General features: G+C 41.3%; 1 protein-coding gene and 1 long non-coding RNA gene across 7 annotated transcripts; both read left to right on the top strand.

The window, feature by feature from the left end:
• Positions 1,956 to 4,619, top strand: LOC110435380. 6 transcript variants are annotated; one of them, XR_002453044.1, is made up of 7 exons: positions 1,956 to 2,381; positions 2,490 to 2,563; positions 3,027 to 3,059; positions 3,142 to 3,380; positions 3,476 to 3,595; positions 4,007 to 4,113; positions 4,342 to 4,619. It is a non-coding gene; the product is annotated as an uncharacterized LOC110435380 (long non-coding RNA). The 6 variants fall into 6 exon arrangements; XR_002453046.1 differs by lacking the exon at positions 2,490 to 2,563; XR_002453045.1 differs by having other exon boundaries at positions 2,490 to 3,059; positions 3,212 to 3,380.
• On the top strand, positions 12,918 to 16,444 carry LOC8066066 (CASP-like protein 4D1). Its single transcript, XM_002450873.1, has 3 exons — positions 12,918 to 13,093; positions 13,220 to 13,352; positions 16,250 to 16,444. Exons 1-3 carry the CDS (start codon positions 12,918 to 12,920, stop codon positions 16,442 to 16,444), a joined length of 504 nt encoding a protein of 167 aa, XP_002450918.1.

Raw genomic sequence — 26,154 nt, 5'->3', positions numbered from 1 at the left:
TTTTTAGCATAATCATAATTTAGTGATGTACAAATTCTTCCTTCACCCATGCCCACGATCCTTCCCCATCTTCTCCAAGCACCGCTCGCCCAGGCGCACACCCCAAAAACCCAGTACTCCACACACCCCGTCGCCTCCTTGCCACCTCTCCTCCGCCGGTGAGCCCAGGCCCAGGCGCCGCCGCCAAATCCTCAACCGCTGGGCAGCTGCAGTTGTTGGCACTGGTGCCAAGGACGCCAAGCTGTGCGAGCTCGCGTCCGCCACATTGTCTTCCAAGAGCCCGTCCCCGGCGCTGTTCGACACCCCCTCCACGGCCGCCACCCTTTGGGCCTCGGGTCTCATTACTCATCCAGCGGCACCAGATCAAGGTCGTCGGCCCTGCGCAGGCCCGGGCCGCCCCAGAAGTGCTGCCAGTGGCAACCCGGAGGCCTCCGACACACCTGCTCGCCGCGTGGCCACGTCTCGTCTGTGCCCATGGAGGAGCTCGACGACATCGCCAAGTCCAAGCTCTCGGTCTCGCAATCTGCTCCCATCGGCTGTCGGGCGCCACACCTCGTCATCTGGATGATATGTGGCCACCTCGCCATGGCGCACCGCCAGAGGCGCGAGGTTGCTGTGCTCGCTGAGAGGCACATCGTGTGCTGCTCCTCCCACTTCACACACAAGGGCAGGATCTAGGTAACCTCCACATCTTGGTGCATCGAGGTGATGCCTATGCTACTACGTACGTCGTCCAGGTCCAGCACACCATCTTCACTCATCCCGTGCTGCTCCTGCTCGACCAGTGCCGATGGCAGGGATCGAGCATGACTGAGACGGAATGGTTGAGGGAAAAGGTCATGCAAAAAGACCGAATCAAAGCTATCCAAGAGACGATAGCAGGATTTCTCCGCGAGCAAGTGATCAATCTAAACGGCGAGTTTCACTTCAACGGCAACAAAACTCTTATTCCAAACAATGATGATCATTTGTATCGGTTTTAGACATTGGGAGAAAAAACTCTATGTATATATGTGTTACGAATATTATACTTATAAAACTATATATATAAAGATTTTTACATATTTATTTAATTTTTGATGTGGCCTATTTATTTTATTATAGACAAAGCTTAATTATAAAGCTAAGCCTATAATTTTTATTTATATATGCTTAATATGTGTGTAATATATATATATATATATATATATATATATATATATATATATATATATATATATTATTGTATCAGTATAAAATATGTATTGAAAAACATATTATTATTATATAAAAACAATAAACAGATCCAAAGAAATGAAAAAAAAGAACCCTAGGTTCTACAACGTGGCAACCCTGGCAGAGGGGGGCTTTAGCCCCGGTTCTTCGAACCGGAACTAAAGGGTAGGCCTTTAGTCCTGAAAGAGCAGCACCGGCTCGGAAACCGAAGCAACAGACCCTTCCGACCGGTGGTAATGCCCCGTCCTGCGTGCTTTGTTCCCCTCCACCATCTTCTGCAGTCGGTATATGACGAACTTGGGCACCTCGCGAGTCGGCCATCAATAGGCCTCACCGAGTCACCGTCTATTAGACATATACATGGCGGACATCAGCCTAAGCATCTGCCGGACAGGCATAGGTGTAGTGTTTCTTTTATTTATTTTTCCCATTTTCCTTTTGAGCGTCAGCTCCTGTTCATCAACCTGCTAACCAGCATCCAAGGCGTGTGGTGAACTACATTCTCCCCTAAACCATCCGCCAGCTTCCAGTGAAAGAAGCAGGGTCCACGTCATCCGAAATTATCGTGGTCGTCCGATCTTAAAACGTGTGGTTATGATCGTCTGAAGCGGCTTTAACCAGAAGCGGATTCTCGAGCTTTTTCTTCCTTTTTCCGGCTTCTCCCCTGCTTCTCTTTGGCTTCACCGGCTCCTCGTCTGCGAGACAAATATATACAGGGCTTCTGCTTCTACTTTCTAGCGCTTCTGCTTCTCGATCTTTCTTTCGCTCGCTCTTTCTCCCTCTCTTCCTCGACGCAGACGCTGGCGACAGCGACGCCGACGGCGACCATACCCTTCGCAGGCCACGCGTGTGCCCCCGGTTGCTCATCCCCGGCACGAAGACGCGCGACTGGGCCCTGCTGGTGGCCGTCGGCATGGCTTCCCCTCGGCGCTGCATCCTCCCGTCGATCCGCGATGTCTCGGCGAAACCCTAGCTGCCTCTTTCCGGTCAAGCCGACCTAGTCAGGGCCTCCATGGCGCAATTGTGCGGGCCTGGCCCCAACACGAGCGGTGCGCTGGTGTAGCCTCTCAGAGTCTCGGTGCACACCAGCGCTGCCTCCTTCCACGACCCCGGCTACGTCGCGTCGGCAACGTACGTCCAGCGGCTCGGCAGCGGCACAAAGCCAGGTAATTTCCGCGTTCTTTACATTTGAAGGTCCTGGTGCAGGGCTAGGTTGGTCCACCCTTGAGATGTTGCCCCAGATTTGTGACTTTTGCATTGGCTTCTTGTTGCAGATTAGATTTCCTTGATGAGTTGCTGACCAAACTATGTGTTGCGAGCTGCATACCATGTGTTTGATACAATGCCCGTGTGTGCTTACTGTCCTTTTGCGTTTAAAATGTGGTTTACCATCATGTACAGTACGATGATAACTGGCAACTGAAAGTGGTTTTCTCACATGTGTTCATCCAATGAAGAACCATTTAGATTAGGCTAAAATCTTTACATTCTTATCAGCTAATGCACTCCTTTTCAAATTACTGAGAAGCTAAGAAAAAACTTTGCTTGCAGCACTGATTTCTTTGCTTATGGATTTCATATTTGTATCTTTAATAGTTCAGTAACTTCAGTTGATTACAGAACTGGTCCAGGATCTTGCATTTACTATTTTTGAACTTACAAACCACAAATCATATTTTTTCGTGCATCCCTTATTCTGTTTGTGATTTTGCATATAAATTATGAATGTTAATTTGCGTCTAGAAGATAAACAACTTGTATATCCTAAGGGGCGTCAAATGACAGAAGTTGTATGTATTGATTTCTTTCAGCTGGAATAGAAGCATGGAACTACTGGCCTGCAGGTAAAAAATTGATTATTTTGCAATACTTTCTCAAAAATAATGTATGCTATGAGACTTAGATATCTTTCTTATATCTTGTGAGCTTTTGAATTTGGAGGACATGACTGCTGAGTGTTGCAACGGTCATGCTTGGATGTATGGCCTATTGGTAGATATGCAGTTGCTGGAACAGCTGCCAAGAAAATAAGAAATAGTCATATGTGCTGCCAAGAATTCGTGTCAATCGTTTGCAGCATCACAGTGAACACCCAGCTGTTTCATTCATGGGGATGCCCCTCGGCTACCTTGTTGTTTCTTGCAATCCTCATGGCAACAATGCAGGTAGGTTTATTCCCTACTCTGTTATTTCGTTTCTCCTGTTGCTTCTCTAATGGAGCACGCCTTGCTTCTTGTGGTTGGCATGTATGAGAATTCAGTCATGATATGTCTGCCATGGCGTCGCTGATACCCAGCGACAAGTGACCAGTCTGAGAAAGGATATTTGCCAGATTTGCTTTCTTGGTTCACCAGTATTTTGATTGACAGCCCATTTCCAGGTATGGTTGGCTGCTTCTTTATGTCTATGTTCACGATTTCTGTGGCTTTAGGTTGGATTCAATTAAATTGGCTGCATGTGTGCTTCCATGGGTCTGAAGAATACACTTAAATTTTTTTGGGGGGCTCATGTTTTTAAAAGGCGTTGAGATTAGCGCTTTAGGCTTGCACCTTACTGCCCCTATTTTACAAAAAAAAAATTCATGTATTTCATTTCATTCGAACTCAAAGATTAATTGCACGTCCGGTTGTTTTTAACTAGAGCCATTTTGTTCAGTTAGTAAGTATCCCATATGCATTTTTTTAGCTACAGGACTTCAAAGTTTTACATTTATTTCTATGTTAAACATGTTTTTGATTGCATCATCTTTGTACAGACAGATGAAGACTAAAACAACAATTTTTGCAAACAGATTTCTTCAAACGTCACTTTTGTATATTACATACAGATCAAAAGTCCGATGATTCCCGACAGGAGCATAAAGGCAATTCCTTCAGAACAACGCCAGAAGTGATTCAGGTCGAACCAGATTTGCATCCTCAATACCAATCGCTCTTAACTCTTACTTCAATACACTGAAATGGTGCCTTTTACTCTGTAATTTTTAAACTCAGTAAACCATCTCGCTGCTCATACACCCCTATACATAGTGCTGTTTGCCATGCCTTCAACTTCTTGTTCTATGAATGACCTCTACACCTATGTCTTGTATTTATCGAGTTCCTAACTTTTTCACAAATTTTACAGATGCGAAGCAAGATACTTTAGCGCCATGGAATGGGTTAGGCTTTATATGTCAGAAACAATCATCATCCCCTAGCTATCTCAGAACGGCTCATCAAGGTCTACGACCTTTTTACCTATAATGCATGTAATATATACCTCTCTATAATCAGCTCCAAAGACATCAAGGTCTATGACCTTTCACCTATGTACTAAGCCATCAACATATGTAATATAATATACACGTACAAATATATACATGTACATGTATATCTCCATCAATATAACCTTATCATGGATAATCTGCATGTAAACCCAAGTGTGCTTACACGCGCGCGATGGCGCGCGCTGTTGCACTAGTATATATACATCCAAGTCAGATTATAAGAAGTAGCACTCCTGGATCTCCGCCATGACCACGCGCTCAAGTGGCCGGGCGGCCCCAAGAAAGTTAACCCAAGGCTATTACTCCCTCCGCCCCAAATTAAAAATTATTCTAAAAATATTGGAGAGTCAAAAATTTTCAAGTTTGACTAAATTTATATAACAAAATAATAACATTTTTGTACCAACCAAGTATCACTAGATCGTATGCCACATATAGCATTCAATATTATAACTAACTTGCTCTCAATATTAATTAAGAAGATAGATGATGATGGTCAAATCGGAAGAGTAGTCGTTACTAACCTTGTGGAGGATGGGCTGTCTATCTTCCAATAGGTGATGATACAATTCTTTTATGTATCAAAGCAAGCTAAGGTTATGATATTTTTCTTTAGATAATGGAAAATTTCCGCCTCCTTCTTAGCTTCAGTCCAAAATGAACTAAATTAAGTTACAAGACACTAAGTGAAGGACCATCTATGTGATTCGAAGAACTCATGGCTTTTGACTCTAGTTGGTTATGAAGTTAGTGCTTTGTGTTTTTCAACAATTATGAATGTTAACTTCCACAGTGAAACTTTTTTTTAGAGAGGTCAAAGAGTTGGTTTCTTCTTAAAATAATGAAGTGCATCTCATGCAAATTTTGGGAGAAAAAGGGCCGAATAGTTTGAACAAAAGTATAAGGTACATATGAATCCCGATGCTCCACCGAAAAATATATAATGCACCTCGGGTGCAAAGAAAGAATTATTTATGTGGACTCCACTATTAGATAAAAGATATTTAGAAATGGCTACTGCTCTATAAATCGGATAGCTAGAGGCATCTCAAAATTCAACCTCCCTAAAAAACGAATACCAGAAATCACAGATCGGCCAAAAAAAAAAACTTTGTACTGAAGCATAACATATTATATGTTTACTATGTAGATCTACCTATGTGAAGTCCAAATAAATTAGATTTTCCATTTTATGATTTTTTTGTGATTTACTATGATTTTTCAAAAAATCAGTCGAAATAATGAAAAAACAAAAAGACAAAACCACCGTTATAGTAGCAAAACCACTATTCACTATAGCAAAACTGCCTTCGAAGCCGCTCCAGGACGGAAAAATGCACAGTTTGAATAGTTTAGGATGATGATTTGTGCGGTTTTAGAGTTGAGGGAGAAAAAGCGGACTTTCGTGAAAGTTGTAGGACACTTTTTTTCTTATATCAATATAAAGATCGATCTGAATTTCAGCCCACGTGTAAACTCTTCAGCCCATGAAATGTATGTACGGACGGCAGCTGATGTTAGCTTCCGGTGGCCTCTCTCCATGGGCCGAGCGAATGGGTTGTGACGAGTGGGCCGAAAAGATGCTGGATGGTAGTCCTATATTGCTTTATTGGCCCTGCTGGCCCAAAAAATTAGAGAATTACATTGTCGATAGACAAGAGGTATTAGTTACAACCTCAACAATAGGATTAGATTGCCGATAAGAAAATTAAACACCAAATATATTCACCTCTACACTTCTCTACTAGAAGTATTTTACGGTATAGGCTTCCTCGTCCGCAGTCATTCAGGGCTTGGCTTGGCTTTCGCTTGTCTTTGGGAAGGGTATAAGAACATTATGTTGACCCATATATACAGAACGAGTGATATAATTTTGGATAGTAGAGTAGCACAGTTAGGCCACACTTAAGAAATAGTGCACGCCATTAATAAACTCTTCGGAGCGCCGATCGGTATTATATATCCAATTACGTGTTACCATCTGCATTAAATATAACATATATATTATGAAAACCATGCACACATATAGTTTCTCATCTTATTGCACAACATGTCTAAGATACATAGTTGATTAATTCAGGAAAGCTTGGCTACAACAAATACAATCGCAACTAGCACTAAAAAAACCAAAACTAAAATGCACTTAAGCAACATAATTAGTTTGCGTCCGATCCCAACTATAATAGATAGATCATTCGCTTGATCAACATCATTGAACTCCTTTCGTCGGCTCACTGCCTCACCACCTTCAGCCTCAACCACCTGTGCAAAAGATTTCTTAATGTGTTCAATGTATTCTTTCTCCCAGTACCAACATGTACATCCGCCGGTACGTCCCACTGAAATTAAAAGAGAGAATCAAAAGTTTAATTAATATCATTTTAAAAAATATGCACATATATAAGCAAATGTCTGGAAAGAACTCACATTACGATCTGGACACTTGTAGAATATACGACCCTTGTTTACTCCCTCTTTCGACACTTTGTACTCCATCACAATCTTCTGCCCACACTTGCCACAAGTAATGAGAGGGAGTTCCGGACGGTATCGCTTTTGAACCCATTGAGAGACCGAAGACCTGGTCACGGTTGCCATCTATTATCCATACTCATTTTTTAAACAATTATAAATTTCACATTTACTACTAAACATGTATGATACAATGGACATTATGTAGTTTTGGATAGTAGAGTAGCACAGTTAGGCCTCGTTCCTTTATTCCATGTTGAAGGAGGACTGCCATACTAGGTCGGTCCCAATTTCAATCTAAACCAAAACAGGTCAGGCGTGTCCCTGACCGTTTCACACCAAACCAAATGATGTCTCAGTGAATTACTACCTATATATGAACTCAATTAGCTACATTTTGTGAAAGGTTGCTACTGCAAGCCATGATTTACGTAGGAGCACCTCCAAGAGCCTTACGAAAATCTACCCTCTAGATCATGATCTAGAGTCATCTAAGTAAAAATTATTTTCTATATCTTTGTATTTACCAACAGGTTTCCTACACTTTGTTTAGTCATTCTCGCTCTTCATCTTTGACTAGTAAGAATTCCAGAATACAGGATAACTATATTTGGATATCCAATTGGAGATACTATTAGATTGTAATTTTCTTCAAAATCTCTATTTCTATAAATTAGAAAAGATATAAAGAGTCTCTTAGAGATACTCTAAGTATTTTAGGTGACATATTCATAAATGTTGCACTGTCAAATAATACTTGTACGATGTGAGATGCCGTGTTTATTATTAATATATTGTGTGTAGTACACCGAAATAGGCTAGGCCGAAAACCAAAAAGTTTTCAAGATTCCCAATCACATCGAATCTTTCGACACATGCATGAAGCATTAAATATAGACAAAAAACTAATTACACAGTGTACCTGTAAATCACGAGACGAATCTTTTGATCCTAGTTAGTCCATAATTGGACAATATTTTCCATAAACAAACGAAAGTGCTACAGTAGCGAATCCAAAATCTTTTCGCATCTAAACAAGGCCTAGTTCACCCCAAAACCAAAAACTTTTCAAGATTCTCCATCACATCGAATCTTGCGACACATGCATGAAGCATTAAACATAGATGAATATAAAAACTAATTGCACAGTTTATCTAGGAATCACGAGATGAATCTTTTAAGCCTAGTTACTTCATGATTAGAAAATCTTTTAAGCACAGTTTACCCACTACAAGAATCCTGTGATTTTTTGACTTTCTATTTATGTCATTACATATGAAAATAATATCACAACATAAGAGTTGTGACAATTAGTTGACAAAAAACTATATGTCAAAAAATCACTGTCATAAATGGATCATGTGACATCTGTATATTCTTTGTCATAAGGTATGACATTAGTTATTTGTCATAATATCTGAGACCATGAGCCATTAGAGTGACGCGTCTAGCCAAAACGCGTCACTGATGAACCTTTATGAGTGACCCGTTCAGTCTATACGTGTCACTGATGAGCCTTTATGAGTGACCCGTTCAGTCTATACACGTCACCAATGACTCCTTAACAGTGACGCATACAGCCAAGACGCGTCACTGATAACTATTTACAGTGACTCGTTCAGCCAAGACGCGTCATTGGTGCAGATCTCATCAGTAACGCATTTTATCAAAACGCGTCACTAATGATAATTGAAAAAAACAAAAAAAAAAGAAAAATCTCTATAGCTATATCCTGTTTGTTCCGTACCTATTCTTTACAAGGCTGCAGCAGTAGCACATGCAGATCTATACCTATTCTTTACACAGCTGCAGCAGTAGCACCTGCAGATCTATCTCATAATACACATGTTTCATCCAATCCAACAATCAAATCATTTACAAGTATGCTATAAAGTATCTTGCACAAGGAGCAGTGTGACCTAAAAGATCTCTAACAGTACATGGGCAGTGGCCTGCAGATTTCTAACAGTACATGAGGTAACTCCTCTATGGTTTTTTCTTGATGCACAATACTTATTATTGCAAAGTAACATGTATATATTTATGAATATTGCTAAATGGCTAACATAGGCTTTCACATGACATGGTTTTAGAATAAGGACTAGCTCAAGTTACTTCTCCAATTCCCGGTCTTGGCAAATAGCTGGACACTCTGATTGATGGCCAGGAAGGCATTCTACCTGCAAAAACTATAATCAATTTCCCAGCCTAAGCACACAAAAGGACTATCACAACAAAAATAAATGCTCAAGCCATGCTAAATAGGAAGATTGCCATAGCTACTTGTTAATTAACCATATAACAGAAGCACTATTAAAACAAAAAGAAATACTCAGGCACTACAGAGGTTACAGCTAATAACATAAATCACAAAGAGCAAGAACCTACAAGCTGTCATGTAAATAAATATCAAAGAAACAAAGGTTGCTAATAAATTCATATATCTGAAACAACCACTATTAGGTACAACAGACAGATCTCTCAGATTCACAGTTCCCAACTCTATAGTGGTCATGAGCTTACCATTAGTAGATTGTGCAGCCACTAATGCACAGGTGACAAAATAGAACTCCAGCACAATCTGATTATTGAATGTTGTAGGCTAACCTATAAATTTAGCATTGTATATCATATATAGACAGTACAATGAACCACTTATTTAGAAGTTGCATATGTGATGAGTATATTTATCATCATATCTTTATTTATGTAATGCTATGTGGTATTAATATATAATAATGCAACTTGTTATGTTAGATTGGAACTCATCCAAGTATTTATCATCATATTTTTTTGCAGTGACAGACTGCTTACATATCAACATTTTCTCAAACAGAATTAGGATTAAAAATTTAGAAATACTGCATGAAGATTTTAAAAAAGGAACCTTTGCAATACGCTGCAGGCAAGCATAATAGAAGTTACGAAGGTTCTAATGAACAATTATGTTGTATTGCTATTTCAAATGTTCTTCACCAATGAACTAAGAAAAAAAGACAGAAAAATATATGGTTAGCTAGTAGGTACGAATAGGTATTTTCATAGTACAGTCGAGGATGCTCAATATACTAGAAACTTGTATGCAGCATGTCTAAAAACTGAGTACCTGGCTTCAGTCCAGGTAGAGCAACTAAAAGCAATGACTTAATCCTAACTGTATCCAACTACTATTAAGCATCCAGTGCAAAGCAATCTTCCAAGCCCAGTTGTTGCATCATGTATTGAAACACTAACACAAAAGAAATTCAGAGCAAGACAAAAATAACATCAACTAAATGGAGTGTTATGCATTTTATTTGAACTACTAATCCATGAATGGTTTCAGGAACGTAACAATTAACTTCAAAAAGAACATCTGCTAGTGCACAAAGTATGGCAACAGTTACGGGAAAAAAATAGGGTTCTTCACCTTCGTGAGCTTGTGCAGGCCGTGCCGCTGCAGTTCTTGTCAGGTTAACACTAGTGCTTGCATCAAATCTATGTAAACTCAGAAGTTAAAGCAACACGTGTGCACACGTAAAGCTTCAATCTGCAACAACAGAAACACTTCCTACTTCCTCCTATCAGTCCAGCAACCCCAAGCTATTCTAAATCAAGGTGCATCGATCAATTAGGCGCTCGGGCCATTACAAACTATGCAGGCCAACAACAATGCAACATTATTACAGAACACAATACCTTAGTTTGTCACAGAAGGCTGCTAGAAACATGCCATAATGAAAGAAAAATTGAACATCCTAAGAACAAAAAAGCTTACCTCTCCCAGATTTCAACACCCATTGGATATAAAATTGGATATTTATGACCCAATCTAACCTTATCGAACCAGTCTAAAAATAGAAATAGGAAAACAAATATAACTAAATAGAAATTATAACTTTGATAAGATTCAGATTTAATAAATGATAAAACAGGGCATCAGTCTTATATAATGAAATGCAGATTTGGTTAGACAAATATCTGGGTCAGCTAGACTTCTCTCATTGTACCTCCACTAGCTGGGTCATACTCTAGTGAAGCTAAATTAGATGTGTTCCTCTAATAGTCTAACTGCAGTCTGGAACAGAGTCTTTGTACACAAGTAAAACATCTGACAAAAGGAAGCCAACAGTTGATGGAATAAAATCAAGACAGATATGCTACCTGATTCGAAATCAAATAACACCACATCTAAACCCTAGATTATGAATAAATTGTCACACCAACCTCACTGAGACATAAACCTTCCTCAACCATGCAATTTCCCCCGAATAAGTGTACACACATACTAATTATAGAAAAAAATGCAGGATATAAATATGAGTGGTTCAAGAACCTCATTTCCTCCTAATAATAGAAGTCGGTGTGCATGCCGACGGGCGGGAAGAAGTGCGCGACGGGGCTGGCGAGGTACAGGTACTCGAGCACGAGGTAGATGTGGTCTACCTCGCATGAACAACTGCGAATCTGGCCCCTCTCGCATGAGTGGCCATGGATCTGGCCTCCATTAACGAGCTTGAACCACAACTTGGTGGAGGGTGAAGAACGGAGACGGACGAGATTGGGCAGGGTGGTGGCCATGGATGAGCAGCCGACCCCAAACCCTAACGAATCCGGTGTTGATGACATGGAGTTGTAGGAGAGAGGGAGGACGGCTGGCTTCGGAGGACGAGTTCCGGTGGGGGAGGGGGAGCGGAGGGAGACGCGGCCTCCAGAACCCTGCTCTTGACGACTAAGTCGTGGGAGGAGGCGGCGGCGGCGGCGGGAGGTGGAGTCGGGCTGGGGTTGGGTCACCGCAGCAGACGCGGTTGGGGAGGCGCAAGTCCGAATGAACCGAGCGACGGCGTGAGGTGTTATTTTTCCTTGCCGGGTTCGGCCTTCCGCAAGTCCGAGGCCTTGTTTAGTTCCCAAAATATTTTGCAAAGTTTTTCATATTTCTTATCACATCGAATCTTGTGGTACATGCATGGAGCACTAAATAGAGATAAAAAATAACTAATTACACAGTTTACCTATAATTTGCGTGTCGAATCTTTTGAGCCTGGTTAGTCCATGAATGGACAATATTTGTCAAATACAAACGAAAGTGTTATTGTTCATATTTTTGCAAATTTTTTTGAAAGTAAACAAGGCCCGAATGAACCAGGACGTTAATATTACGTTTTAGCGACCATTGTCTGACGCTAATTGTTGGCTATGGTATAGTGTTAACTGCCTCACTAAAATACTTATTAGTGACGTGTTTTAGTTCTAACTCACTATTGAGTTGTCTCCTTTGTGTTGTTTTGGCATAGTGGATGACATGGCATGGAATTAGAATAGTTCTATGACATTTATTATGACATCCAATTTTTTTATGTCACTAGGTCAAAATGCCTATTACAGAATGTCATAATCTGGATGATATAATGACATCACGGTCTATTGTCATACTAAATATGTCAAAAAATCATGCATTTCTTGTAGTGACCGCAGCGGGCGTTTCTGTGGTCGGTAGTTTTGGCGTGCGGTTGAATAACCGTGGCGGGCGAAAACTGTGCCCGCCACGGAGGTGGAAATGGGCTCGTTGCGGTTAATGAATCCTGTAGTAGTGAACGAAAGAGCTACATTGTCAAAATCCAAAAAATTTTCGGATCTAAACAAGGTCTAAGAAAACCTTTCAAGTGACAGCTGACAGGCCCTGACGCCTTGACCAAAAAAAACAAGATAGAACTACACTTGGCATGTGTAGCCGTGTGCAGCCATTTTAGCCGGCGGGGATCCTGCTGCAACCAGCCAAAACAAACAAAAAGCAACGATGTTAGCTTGGCTGCAACCTCACAAGAAAACTTCAAACGCGCGTTAGCGATTGCATCAAGGACTTTTGAATCGTGCCAAATGCCTTGAACAATTAATCCTCAAAAACAACAAACAGGAAGGTAGCACCAAGCACAGTATAAATCTTAGAAGAGCCGGACATAAGCTCCTACTAGCTTGCAAAGAAATGGCGGCCTTCTCAGAGAGAGCCCTTGCTGCTGTATCCCTGGCCCTTCGAGTTCTCACGCTCCTCCTCCTCATAGCTTCTCTTATCATTATGGTGACAGACAAAATTTATGTTGGACCGTTTAGCGCCGTAGAGGACCCACCAAATTTCACCTTTCGGGACCGTTTAGCATACAGGTGAGAATTCCAAAAGGACCTCTCCTCATCTGTTGTCAATTTCTTTTTCTGTTGTAAAATTTGGTCGATTATTAGTTGCTCAAATTTAAGTTCGTGTGTATTCTTACGTTATTTTTTTTTTATCAGGTATGTTGTATCTGCAGCCGTCATTGGATGTGCTTACACTTTGCTGGTGCTTCCATTCGCCGTCATCCATTTAGCCCAAGGAAGGAAAATTGGCCGCGGTGGTGCTACAGTTGTTCTCATTTTCACTGATGTGGTGAGTATCAATTGCTATATTGCAGTTCTTTAGATAATGGATTTTATTAATCCGGCCTCTATATCCATAATGGATATACATAACTAAAGGGGTGTTTGGGACTGCTCTGCTACATGTTTTTCAGCTCCACTCCATGTTTTTTAGCCAAATGGTTTCAGCTCCACGCACTCAGTTTGAGGAAAAAGAACTCCAATTTTTTGTAGAGCTGCTCTATGGTGGAGTTTGTGGAGCAGTCCCAAACACCCCCTAAAATCTTGCTATTGTATAAGGGCACTCACAATGCAGACTCTATCATAGAGTCTAAAGTTATTTATTACCTCGAACAATGTAGACTTAGAGTCTAAATAAGACTTGGAGTCTTATTTTTTCTACCTCTTTTTTCAATAAATATGCTGCCACATCAGCAAAATATCATAAATAATATGTAATTAATTGTCTTGAACTCTATGATAGAGTCTTGCATTGTGAGTGCCCTAAGCAGGCCGGACGCCTAGGGGCGTGATTAGTTGCCTAGATTCGACCTAGCTATAGCATTAATTGCATGGCTTAGTATGGCTCCGATCATAAAAGAAAAGACACTTGCTTGTTTCTATGTAGTCTAGGTTGGCTCCGTGGCAGGAGTGCACTCGGGCCTTGTTTAGTTCCAAAAAATTTTGCAAAACAGGTACTGTAGCACTTTCGTTTGTATTTGACAAATATTGTCCAATCATGCACTAACTAGGCTCAAAAGATTCGTCTCGTCAATTTCGACCAAACTATGCAATTAGTTTTTATTTTCGTCTATATTTAATACTTCATGCGTACGTCTAAAGATTCGATGTGACGGAGAATCTGAAAAATTTTGCAAAATTTTTTGGGAAGTAAACAAGGCCTCGGGCGGTGTGGAGAAGAGAGAATGGCAATGTGCAATCTTTTGTTTGCACGTGTGCGTACCCGCAGTTGACGCAATTAAGCGCGATCATGCGCATGACATGTCGCCCAAATTAGGAATGGGATGGGGGCGGGGCAGCAGGATGGGAGACGTGGCAACGGCTGCGGGGCTAGGGTACCAGAGTTTCGATCGGGGGAGGGTCATGTACAGTATTGGCTAGGCGAGGGGAACGGTGGCGGTGGTTGAAGACCGGCGAGCGAGTTGTTGGCTACCGCCATGCGAACTACCGAGGACAACCGGTTGGACAAAGGCAATGGTAAGGGTGAGAAGTTGCTCGCACTAGTACTGGACTCTGGTACTTAGACGAGTGTCTGTGGCACTCGGTAAAGGTCTAAAGACACTTGGCAAAGCTTTTATCGAGTGACACACTCAGAAAGATCACACGATAGATTTTTGATCGACAAAGACATCTTCACTAGTATAAAAAGCTCTATGCTGGCACTGATTTTTTTTTACAGGCGGTTTCAATTAAAAATGAATGTAAAAAGAAATCAGCGGATCGAACTCAAAAACCGCCTGTAAAAATTAATTTTTAGTGGCGGTTTTCGTAACAAAACCGCTTGTAGAAATACATGATTTTTCTACATGCGGTTCCTTAAGAAAACCGCCTATAGAAATATTTTCGACACTTAGCAAAGATTCATTTTCGAGCACTCGGCAAAACCTTTGCCGAGCAGCCAACACTTGGCAAAGATTGAAACAAAGAAAAGCAAATTTTTTATTCTTTTTCGTGGGAGCCCCCCAACGGCTGGCGCCGGCCCGTCTCCCTCCATAACCATTGCAAAATGCAGGGCTTCATGGCCAGTGGGATGACCTCCATCTTACGCGTCTCCCACGGCATCACACTATCACTTATGTCTATATTACATTATGGTTCCTCATATATTATACCAAATCACATGTAAATTAATTGTTTGAGGCCCTACATAATTTCAAATCAAAAAGTTGTGAACTACAATATTTTATAACTTTTCGAGATCTATAATTTTTATTTAGGGAGTTTCTCCATCCAAGGTCGTTTACAAAATTTAAATTTCAAATTTGAGAATTCAAAACTAGATTCTGCATGACAAGATGATTTCAAATAAAAAACTTTCAACTACAAAGTTTCATAATTTTTTAAGATCTACAATGTTTATTTAGGGAGTTTTTTCATACCAGGTCATTTGAAAAATTTAAATTTTAAAATATTCAAATAAAGATGTAGTTTTGAATGACAAGATGAACTTAAATTAAAATTAACTATAAAATTTCATAACTTCTCAAAATCTACAAAGTTTATTTTGGTTGTTTAGTCATTTGTTCATCCGACATAGTGATTCTAGTATTTTTTATAAGACTTCTATATCTGTTGTCGTGATTGGATTGTACAATGAAACTGAATCTACAACTACTTTACAACAGATTACAACAATTCTAGACTAGATACATGGATCCGGGTTTACTTGGGAATCAATCCAAGTCATGCTAACAACCTTGACGTGTCGTACCTTGTCTCTTGGATATACCGAACATATATATCTCATATTCGAACACACACAACTATTAATATGCTCTCGTATCCACTGACCGGCCTACTTCGTTATAGTACACGCCAGGTTAGCCTGAACTAAGAAACCAATCATCGCTTAGACAAGGTACCAAACTAAAGAAAATGGACATGCTTTCAAAACAGTACATAGAGCCTATTTGGTAGAGTTCCAATAGCTCTAGATTCATCAAAAATAGGTCTATTATACAAAAAAAAATTCACAAAGGCTCTTGATCCACCAAATTATGATTCACCAAAACAGTGGATCCGGGGCCAGATTCACGTCACTTTGGTGGACCTCCTCACAGAGTGTACCACGAAAAGGTGTCTAGTACCTCCCTATGGAGTTGGGTGAAAATTATTGACTATATAAGCTGTTTTTTTATTCCATTATAATTCCTTCAATTATTGAATGAATGTCCCTGAATGCTGCAGGTGTTTGCGATGCTGATTGCCACAGGAGCTGCCGCAGGCCTTGGTCTGACTGTTGAAGCCCAGCGTTTTCCAGAGTTTCTGGATTCGGACTCCAAGAAATTTTTAAACATGGTGGACCTCTCGTGTGGTTTGATGTTGGGGGCAACTGTCTGCATGGTGTTCATGATAACCATCTCGGCTCACTTGCTCATCTAGCTATAATTAAATACAAATTACATTGTTCCAAAAATATCATGTTTATCACACAGTTTAACATGTTTCAAGACTGCACAGAAGACATCTATGTATATTGCTAGCTCGTCTTCTCTCCTCTTTCAATTTTTTGTCAAGCAACAAACTACGATTTGTAATAATAAGGTTATGTTTTTGATTTTGTGCCTGCACTTTTAACGTCGATTATAAATATGTCCTCTAGAGAAGTCTAGGGAAATCAAGATATTGCTGTGTCCGATCGTACGTGTTGATAGTTAGTTGATGGCACAGAATAATCCAAAGAAACAAAATGATTCCAGGAGTAACCACAAAATGGCTCCATGCGCGTACTTAACGAGATCGAGACAAACTGGCTGGCAAAAGCCTATTTTTTAATTTGTAAAATCTGCTGTTGGACATCTCAACTGATGGCTCTTTGCTAGCTGACATTTATTTTCAAGTAATTTCTAAAAGACACTCTAGTTATTAACAAATTAATTGGTGGACACCGTGCCTAACAAAATACTTTTATAAAATAGATGTAAAATTATATAAATGTCCCAAAGTTATATCATAAAATCTCCTAGGACACTTAAAAATCTTGAAAAAATCATAGATTAAGTACATCATCAAATCATTACTATATCAGCTCAAAATAATAAAGTTTCATATATCAATTAATCTTGACATGAGACAAATCTATAACTCCGCTAAATACTTATGCTAAATATACCATTTATGAGCTTTATTGTTTTGAGCTGATATTTTTAGCATAGTCATAATTTAGTGATGTACATATTCTTCCTTCACCCATGCCCACGATTCTTCTCCATCTTCTCCAAGCACTGCTCGCCCGGGTGCACACCCCAAAAACCCAGTACTCCACACACCCCGTCGCCTCCTCGCCACTTCTCCTCTGCCAGTGGTCTAGGCGCCGCTGCCAAATCCTCAACTGCTGGGCAGCTGCAGTCTCTGGCGCTGGCGCCAGGGACGCCAAGCTATCCGAGCTCGCGTCCGCCACGTGCTCTATCGCCACAAGCGTCGCTGTCTTCCGAGAGCCCTGTCTCGGGCGCCGTCTGACACCCCCTCCACGGCCACCACCCTTTGGGCCTCGGGCCTCATTACTCATCCAGCGGCACCAGATCAAGGCCGTCGGCCCTGTGCCGGCCCCGGCCGCCCCAGAAGTGCTGCCAGTGCCAACCCGGGGGCCTCCGACACACCTGCTCGCCGCGTGGCCACGTCTCGTCTGTGCCCATGGAGGAGCTCGACGACATCGCCAAGTCCAAGCTCTCGGTCTCGCAATCGGCTCCCATCGGCTGTCTCGGGCGCCACACCTCGTCGTCTGGATGATACGTGGCCACCTCGCCATGGCGCACCGCCAGAGGCGCGAGGTCGCTGTGCTCGCTGAGAGGCACATCGTGTGCTGCTCCTCCCACACTTCACACACAAGGGCAGGATCGGATCTAGGTAACCTCCACATCTTTGTGCGTCGAGGTGATGCCTATGCTACTACGTACGTTGTCCAGGTCCAGCACCATCTTCACTCATCCCGTGCTGCTCCGGCTCGACCAGTGCCGATGGCAGGGATCGAGCATGACTGAGCTGGACGACGACTTTGTCCTCCTCCACCGTCTTCCATAGTCTGTATATGACGAACTTGGGCACCTCGCGAGTCGGCCATCAATAGGCCTCACCGAGTCACCGTCTATCAGACATATACATGGCGGGCTGTTGGAGTAAGCCTGACAGCAGAGAGTCACTGATGGATGGTCAGGAGCAGCCCAAGCCAGGGAATTCGGAGCTGAATGGTGGTGGCCGTTCGGGGTGGCTAGGTGACCGCGCTCACGTTCCGGAGTATTCTGAACCGTGTGTTTTTCAGTGATATGTATCGCGTGCGTTTTCTGTTTTGAGTATGTTAGACGTGTGCGTTAAGCTCGGGTATAAGAGCTGGGTGTGTGAGGTGTGGAGGATATCTCGTGTAAGCCGGTTAGACGAATTGTATCTTGGTGAATCAAAGGCGAAAAAGGGCGCTGTTCCCGGGGGTCACCTGGGCGTTCCCAAAATCCTAAAATCCTGTGTTCATCTGTTCTTCATTTTTCTTCTTTAAACCAATCCACATACAATGTGTAATCGTGATCCTGGACTAACATCTGGTATCAGAGCGATCGATTGCACGCGGATCTCACTTTAGATCGAGTCATGGCGCTTGTTGTCGGAGGAACCGGCAGCGGGAGCGGAGACGGTGCGCGCGGCGGCGGCGAGGCACGTCAAGTGTACCCGTCTCTGACGAACACGAATTACACCAGTTGGTGTATTCGCGTTCAAGCAATCATGGAGGATCGTGACGAGTGGGAGGTCGTGGAACCAGATCTAGCGGCGGCGCCGACGGCGGAAGAGGTGGCGAAGCTGAGAACGAAGGACAAGAAGATCAAAGCACACCTTCTTCAGTGCATCCCAGATGACATCTTGATGTAGGTGGCCAAGAAGAAGACGGGGAAGGAGGTGTGGGATTCATTAAAGGCGAGATTCGTTGGAGCGGAATGGGTTAAGGATGCGCGGCTTCAAACGCTCAAGAGCAAGTTCGACGATGTCCGGATGAAGGATGACGATCCGCTTGATCAGGTTGTTGCAAAACTGTCGACGCTGTCAGTGAAGGTCAACAGCTTGGGGGGGAGTTTGGACGATGCGGCGCTGGTGAAGAAATTGTTTGACATCATCCCTGATCACTACCTCACGGTTGTGGCTGGGATCGAACAATTTTATGACCTGAAGATGATTGCTTTCGATGAGGCAGTCGGGCGCCTTAAGGCGTTCGAGGAGCGCACGTCGCGGCGTAGCGGTGGTGGCGCGAAGACCCCGGCCGGGCAAGTGCTACTTACCCAGGCGGAGTGGGAGGCCAGGCAGAGATCTGCCGGTGGTGACTCGTCCGGGAAGGTGAAGAAAGGAGAGAGCAGCAGTTGAGGTCGAGGCCGTGGCCGTGGTGGTGAAACAGGCGGTCGCGGTGGGAGAACTGACGGCGGCGGCGGCACAGGAAAGCGTGACAAGAGTCACATAAAATGCTTTAAGTGCCATGAACGCGGGCACTATGCTAATCGATGCCCGGGAGGTGAGAAGAAGGCTGAGGAAGAAAATCTGGCCAGAATCGACAGAGAGCCGGCGGTGCTGTTGGCAGAAACTGTGTTGTCGGACAGGCTAAAGTACTCTGAAGATTTTCAGGTTCAGAAGCTTTACCTGAATGAAGCCAGGGTTGTGCCAGAACTTCATCTCACCGATGGAGGTGATCCATCAGGTAACTTGTGGTACTTAGACAATGGTGCAAGCAACCACATGTCTGGTGATCGTCAGAAATTCAGAGATCTGAATCTAGCAGTAAATGGCAAGGTACGTTTTGGTGATGATTCAACTATTGATATTGTTGACACTTGCTAACACCACTTGAATACTAGGTTGTCATCCCAAGCATGGCACTAGAGTGTACTATGGTATTTATACGCACACAGATAATCCGCAAGCGCACGGATACCGTTGAAGCTTTTATCCGGTTAAAGGTTTTATCGTATCCACAGGGAAACGGGAGAACTGATCTACGCTCTAACTTAACCAAGATAAGTAAATAGGTGTAAATAGGAAAGATGGTAGAATCGAATAAGAACAATATTAAAGATAAGATAACAGTGAGTGATAATATGGGAATAGAGAGTACAACAATTCTAGTATGTGGGCGATGGTAGTAGAATAGAGAGAATAACTATGGTTTCTCTACTTCAAAGGGGTATGTCTATGTCTGGGACGAACCACGTGATAAGAGTACACCACAAAGGATGCTTATCCTTAGGCCGATAAACCCTATCCGTCTTGCTAACGAGAGGTGGACTACAGAGGACCAACGTAACTGTCACCTACGCGGCCTACCACACGATCCAGCTAGACAGGGGATATCCACAAGTAATCTAGATCTAAGCACCTCGCTTACACCTATACTACAACTCTAACCTATAGCGTCCTATAGATTAGAAGTACTCAAAAGAGTTGTGAACCAGAACATACATGATTAGTAATTGCATAATGAATTAGAAGTAGATTACCAGAGTCATCCCATGAGCAAGCTTGATTAGAGCTTGTTCATGACGAAGTACAACCGGAGGAAGAACCGACAGGCCGGCCTCTCCTCTAATCCTCCTTCGCTCTCCATCTTGCTACTATCTAGATCTACTCTAGTTTAGAGAAGAGAGGAGAGCTCTCATCTCTAAACCCTAGCTTTTACTCTGTCTATGAATAATGAATAATGATCAAGGGGTGCCTCCTCCAGGGGCCAGGGGGTCTAGTTATATAGTCCCCTCAAGTGAACCTGGGCCGTCGGATCAAACCGACATTGATTGAACGGTTATTCTTGATCCTTTAGGTCGGTGGAGCATAATCCACGAGGTTGAACGTGATTAGCCACTGTAGCAGGGCGGGCGCCCTAAGGACTTGGGCGGGCGCCCAGGTCCTGGCTCCGTTCGGCCTCCGCCTCCTTCCCGTGGCTTCTGGAGTCTTCTAGATGTAAGATAATTGCACGGCACGTTAATATCTCTATGTAATCCCGACGTGTGGGCCTTTCTTCTGTATTTCCTGATAACCCCCTACAGAAATAGACAAACACCAAAACTCATGGAATTCTATCAGATAAAACCCTAAGTCTAGATGTTGATTTCATTTGGATCCTTTTCTTTGTTTATTTGATAATTAAATTTGATACTTAAGGACCGTCAACAAACTCCCCCAAGCTTATCTCTTGCTCGTCCTTGAGCAAGGATACACTCAGCAATGGATCAGAAGTTGTTGCAATATCTTAAAAATTTGACGGTACACATGCTTTTAAATAAGATCTCATCTCTGAGTTAGAGTAAACTGTCAAGACTTAAAACTTACTTACTTTACCTTTCACTATGGGACTTGTAACCGTCACTTTCATCTTGAGCAGTTAAAAGATAGAACAGTTTAGTCAAGTGCCATGTCTCTTATTCTTGATCAGCTATAACTCTGGAGTTTTTTTTTGCAGATTTTCAAATAAAACTCAGAGATTCCTTGTATGACTCTCTAAATCTCTCTTTTGTGGTATTTCTAGATCCTTATCAAAGGAGTGATGGTATATGCCTTCTCTCAAGATATGTGGTATTTGTGGTATAAGGCATAGTGACATTGCCTTCTCTCTCACCCTACTCTAATAAGGCTTTAATATCTGGAGCTCATAGGTGAGAGACAGCTAATACATACTTACAAGACATTTATTGCATAGTCAAACCATGGATCCAGAGAAACATGTCAATAAGTCAAATCAAGATGTGCATGTGTGGCGAATGAATGGTGTATGGTGATGATGGTGATAACAATGGTGGAAGTCTAATTCTACTTTTGCTCTTTTGAGGGGATACATACCTTCCTTGCTTTTTGAAACTTTATGAGGAGAATGAGATGCTCTATCTTTCATTTTTTTTTCTTTCCTCTCAGGTGGGTATCCTGTACCCCTAATTCTACTGTCGGACACTTGTCCATTTTTACCTCTCGTCTCACTCTTTTTCTTTTCTTTCGAGGTTCCGGGCACTTGCCCCTTTTTATTTCCTCGTTTTTTTCTTTTTTTTCTTTTCTTTTCAGAGCACTCATCTCTTGAGATAATATAGCAAGTGGTAGTAGCAAGATAACTTGAGCATTTATTTTACAAGGGAAAACAGAAATATTTTTGGTTATTCTCTCTCGGATTAGGAGTAGAATATTTTTGGGTGGTTCTGGAGATGGACATGGATGGATATATGTGGATGGTACTTCCGGAGTAGAAGTAGCATATATGAGTGAACGTGCAAGTGAATCTTGATTTAACCACATGACAAGCTCCTAAGGGTCTACACAGCTTGACCACACTCAATGCTCATAAGCAGTAAATAGTAAATGTGTGGCTCAAAGTCTAGCAAACATGTATATATGGCTGTGGTAGGAATTTAAACTCTCATCATACAGGAACTCATCATGCAATATTTTAAAGATTTTTCAATTTAAAATTCTCCAGAATTCAAGCATCTCTAGGAACAGATAAACAGCAGCTCAACCTTCCCATATCATATCCGTTAATAACTTAGACTTCAGATCAAGTTTTCATCCCACAAGTTTAGATCTAGAGCAAGCTTTAAATTATAATAGTTATGTCTAAACTTGAGAGAGAATTTTAAATTTGCAAATTAGGCAGAGCAACTGTTCATCATTTCCATGCTAGAGTTTTATTATTAAGATTCAGATTAGCATAGCCACTTTATTTATTTATTAAGCACACTAAGCGAAAGATATTATATAAGCACAAAATCTTTATTTGGTTTTTCATAGTTTATGTATTTTAATATTCTAATATAATATAAGTATAAAGATAGGTAGAAATACTTAGCGAGATAAATGGAGGTGCTCTCCTCCAAGCTGAATTTTGACGTAATTTCTCTTGATGTAGCTAGCAGGTGGAAGAGGTGTATTTAAAAGTCAGCAGCATTCTGACAGCGATTAGAATGTCCTCCATCTGCTAGTCTTCTTGATTCTTAAATTCTGTGGAGCTCAAATAGACAACAAAGCTTGTGAAACTGATTAAGTGTTAGCATAAATATCTAGCCTTCATCATGTTGAGCTTCCTCAATAAATATTACTCCCTGTTTTTATATATTTATTTTATAAAGCAGAAAAGAAATATTTATTTTATTTTTATACCACAGTGAAGGTACTTATGGGTTTTATGCCACTCGTATACTCACATGGGGCTTAGTATTTTTTAACATTTTTATTTTCTTTTTAAGATAGCATGATTAACTAATAATCTATTTAAGGAAAGTAAATAGTTAAAGGGAAAAGGGAATGCAGAAAGGATAAATATGGATAACTACCGATCTTACCTTTCGGCGAGGGTTCAATGTTTTAAGTCTTCTTAACAAGACTTCTCACCGTGTTCATTCTTCAGGTGCGTCATTTGATTCAGGTGCGGACCTTGACGTCTGCACCTCTTCGTTTGCCCAGCAGTTCGAAGTGCGGCGTTGGCAGTATCCTGCTAAGTGTGTTTGTGCTCGTAGATCCAGGTCCTTCACTTGGTAGAGTCTGAGAGTTATAAAACTCCTCCGTGTTTTGCTCGAAGTGTACCTGCTCATAGAGACAAGGTAGAGATCAAGTGCATGGGTCCTGTTGGTGGAAAACACCAACAGAACCTAAAGTGTATTTGTTCTTCTCTAACCCTAAGCATAGTGAGCAAGACAAAGTTGATGGATGAAAAGTTCATGAGTGTAGCACTTATAACATTTGTCAGATCAGATCGCTCAACCTATGGAAAGATAATCTATATATGTATATGTCTTTTTCTTTATATCTCTCAATGATTGAATGTGTAACATTTTAGCTCATATGATTAGGAGTGTAGGATCATGGAGGTAGTACTAAGAACAAGGATTAAAGGACTAAACATGTTGAATCAGTTGGGTTGGTTAATCTAGAGTTGTAAATCATACATGTTTGTCTCTTTTATTTATATGAACGCCAGAACCAAGGAGAAGCTTATAAAAGTGATAGTCAAGTACCTTAAGATGTTACCTTGCTTGAAGAGTGATGGTACAGTATCACCTTGTGGAAGTTTTCCTTTCTTAGCGGTTGTGCATCGTGTTTGTGGCATCCTCCATGGATCATCTCTCTATGATGAATGAGGTATGTCCTTCTTGTGCAAATTGTTAAACTTCATGTGTCACTCTCTTCGTCTCTGATGTGAGTTTATCTCAGGACTTTCCAAATCGATATTGAAAGTTTTTCTGCAGGGGTTAGTCCGACAAAAATATACCAATGTCTACACAAGCAGTTTTTAGTTCAATAACCAAACTAGACTCCATGTCTAATCAGATTAAGAAAGGCTGTTTAACCTAAGCACCATGCTTAATTTAAAATCCAATAGAAGTATGTGCAGTACTTCCAAACTAACACTTACTAGTAAATAGACAAAGGTAACATGACAGCATTTATAGAGATCTACTCAAGTGGAGATGAAGTAGTGTGATTAGTATTTAACGAATTGAGCATGTCTTAAAGGTAGGGACAACCAACATAGCAACATGGCAAAGGATGTTTTTATGTAAAGTACTCCCCCAAGCTTGAATTTTGCAGAATTCAAGTTTGGATGAATTTAATTCAGTGTTGCATGATGATTGGTTGGACATACCTTGTACTTGCTTGTCATTCATCTGATCTTCTTGTTCCAATCGTGGAAGGGTTAGTGACAAGAATACCCGAAGGAATTTTTTTTCACAATTATCTTTATATGCTCAAAACACAAGGTAATGTTGTAAATAATTAAAAGTTCATGTTATGATCTGATCAGTGCTTATTTTAGGACACTAAGCTTGTCCTTGGGAAACCATCAATTTATGTTGGCAAGGTGGTTTCCCCTCCGACGCCAACCTTTGTATATCAAGATTAGCTCAACAAGATCTGCAATATTTATTATAGACATATGCATCGACAACCACCTTTTTAAAGTTTTTATAAATAGAAAGGAAGAGGGGGTTGGAGATCTCAAATGTGGTGATGTTGGAGAGACCAATAGATTGGGAAGATGTTGCATATGAGCATGGAGTAAACAAAGTGGCTATGAAATAAATTTCATGCTCATTAATGTTATCTTCGTCTCCAATCTGAATATTTGGAGTTTCTCCTGGATTGGTCTCACCTATGTCCTCTTCTGTAGTTGGATGAATCTCATCTTCAAAGGGAGTCAAGAACTCACCATTTGAAATTGAACCAAAGTCAGAATTCATTAAGGCTACTTCCTTATCCATCCATTCTACACATTCTAGCCATTTAGAACTTGTGATCAGGAAAGGGGAGGTGTTAGAATTTTCAATATGGCTTAGCTCTCCTTCACTTGATATGTCATCCTCGACTTCTTCATAATAGGAACCAGGACATTCTCTAAGAGAAACATTATTGCAAGGATTTGAATTATCCCTGCTTGAAGGTCTCTTATGGAACCAGAAGTCTAAACCATCAGCATCTGAAAGATTTAAGGTCGGAATTCCTTCCTCCCTTGGAGAATTTTGGGATATTGATGGTTTAGGATCGATAGCTAAAGCTTGGAATTGAAGTGGTTGTGATCTGGCTATCGAATCTTCTTCTTCTTGTCTAGGAACTGGTTCTATCTCTTTCTCAGGGATATAAAAGCTAGGAGACTTTCCACTTAATAAATCAATCAAATTCCAAGCTTCACTAGCAGGTAGGTGATAGAAGGATCCTCTAGAGGCTATATTCAAGGTTTGCTTATTTCCCCACTAAGGCCCTCAAAAAAGTGAATTAGAAGAACTTCTTGTGGAATAGAAAGCTTTGGGCCAGTGAGAGTAAGGTTAATAAAGCGGTCCCATGATTTGCCAAGAGATTCTTCTTCCAGTTGTCTAAAAGAAATAATCTTACGCCGAAGTTCCACCACTTTAGAGATTGGAAAATATTTTAAAAGAAAACTATTATGTAACTCCTTCCAATCTCCATGAACACTACCTACTTTGAGTTTATACCAATGTCTAGCTTTTCCTATTAAAGAGAATGGAAAGAGCTTCCATTTAAGGGTCTCATCGGACATGCCTTCTATGCGAAGGAGGTCACAGACTCGATAAAACTCTCTTAGGTGTGTGTATGGGTTTTCCTCACCTTCTCCTGAGAAAGGTTGTTTTTGAACA

Source organism: Sorghum bicolor, chromosome 5 (assembly GCF_000003195.3).
Source record: "Sorghum bicolor cultivar BTx623 chromosome 5, Sorghum_bicolor_NCBIv3, whole genome shotgun sequence".
Lineage (NCBI taxonomy): Eukaryota > Viridiplantae > Streptophyta > Magnoliopsida > Poales > Poaceae > Sorghum > Sorghum bicolor.
The sequence above is the reverse complement of the archived record's forward strand: the minus strand, read 5'-3'. Positions and strand labels throughout refer to the sequence as shown.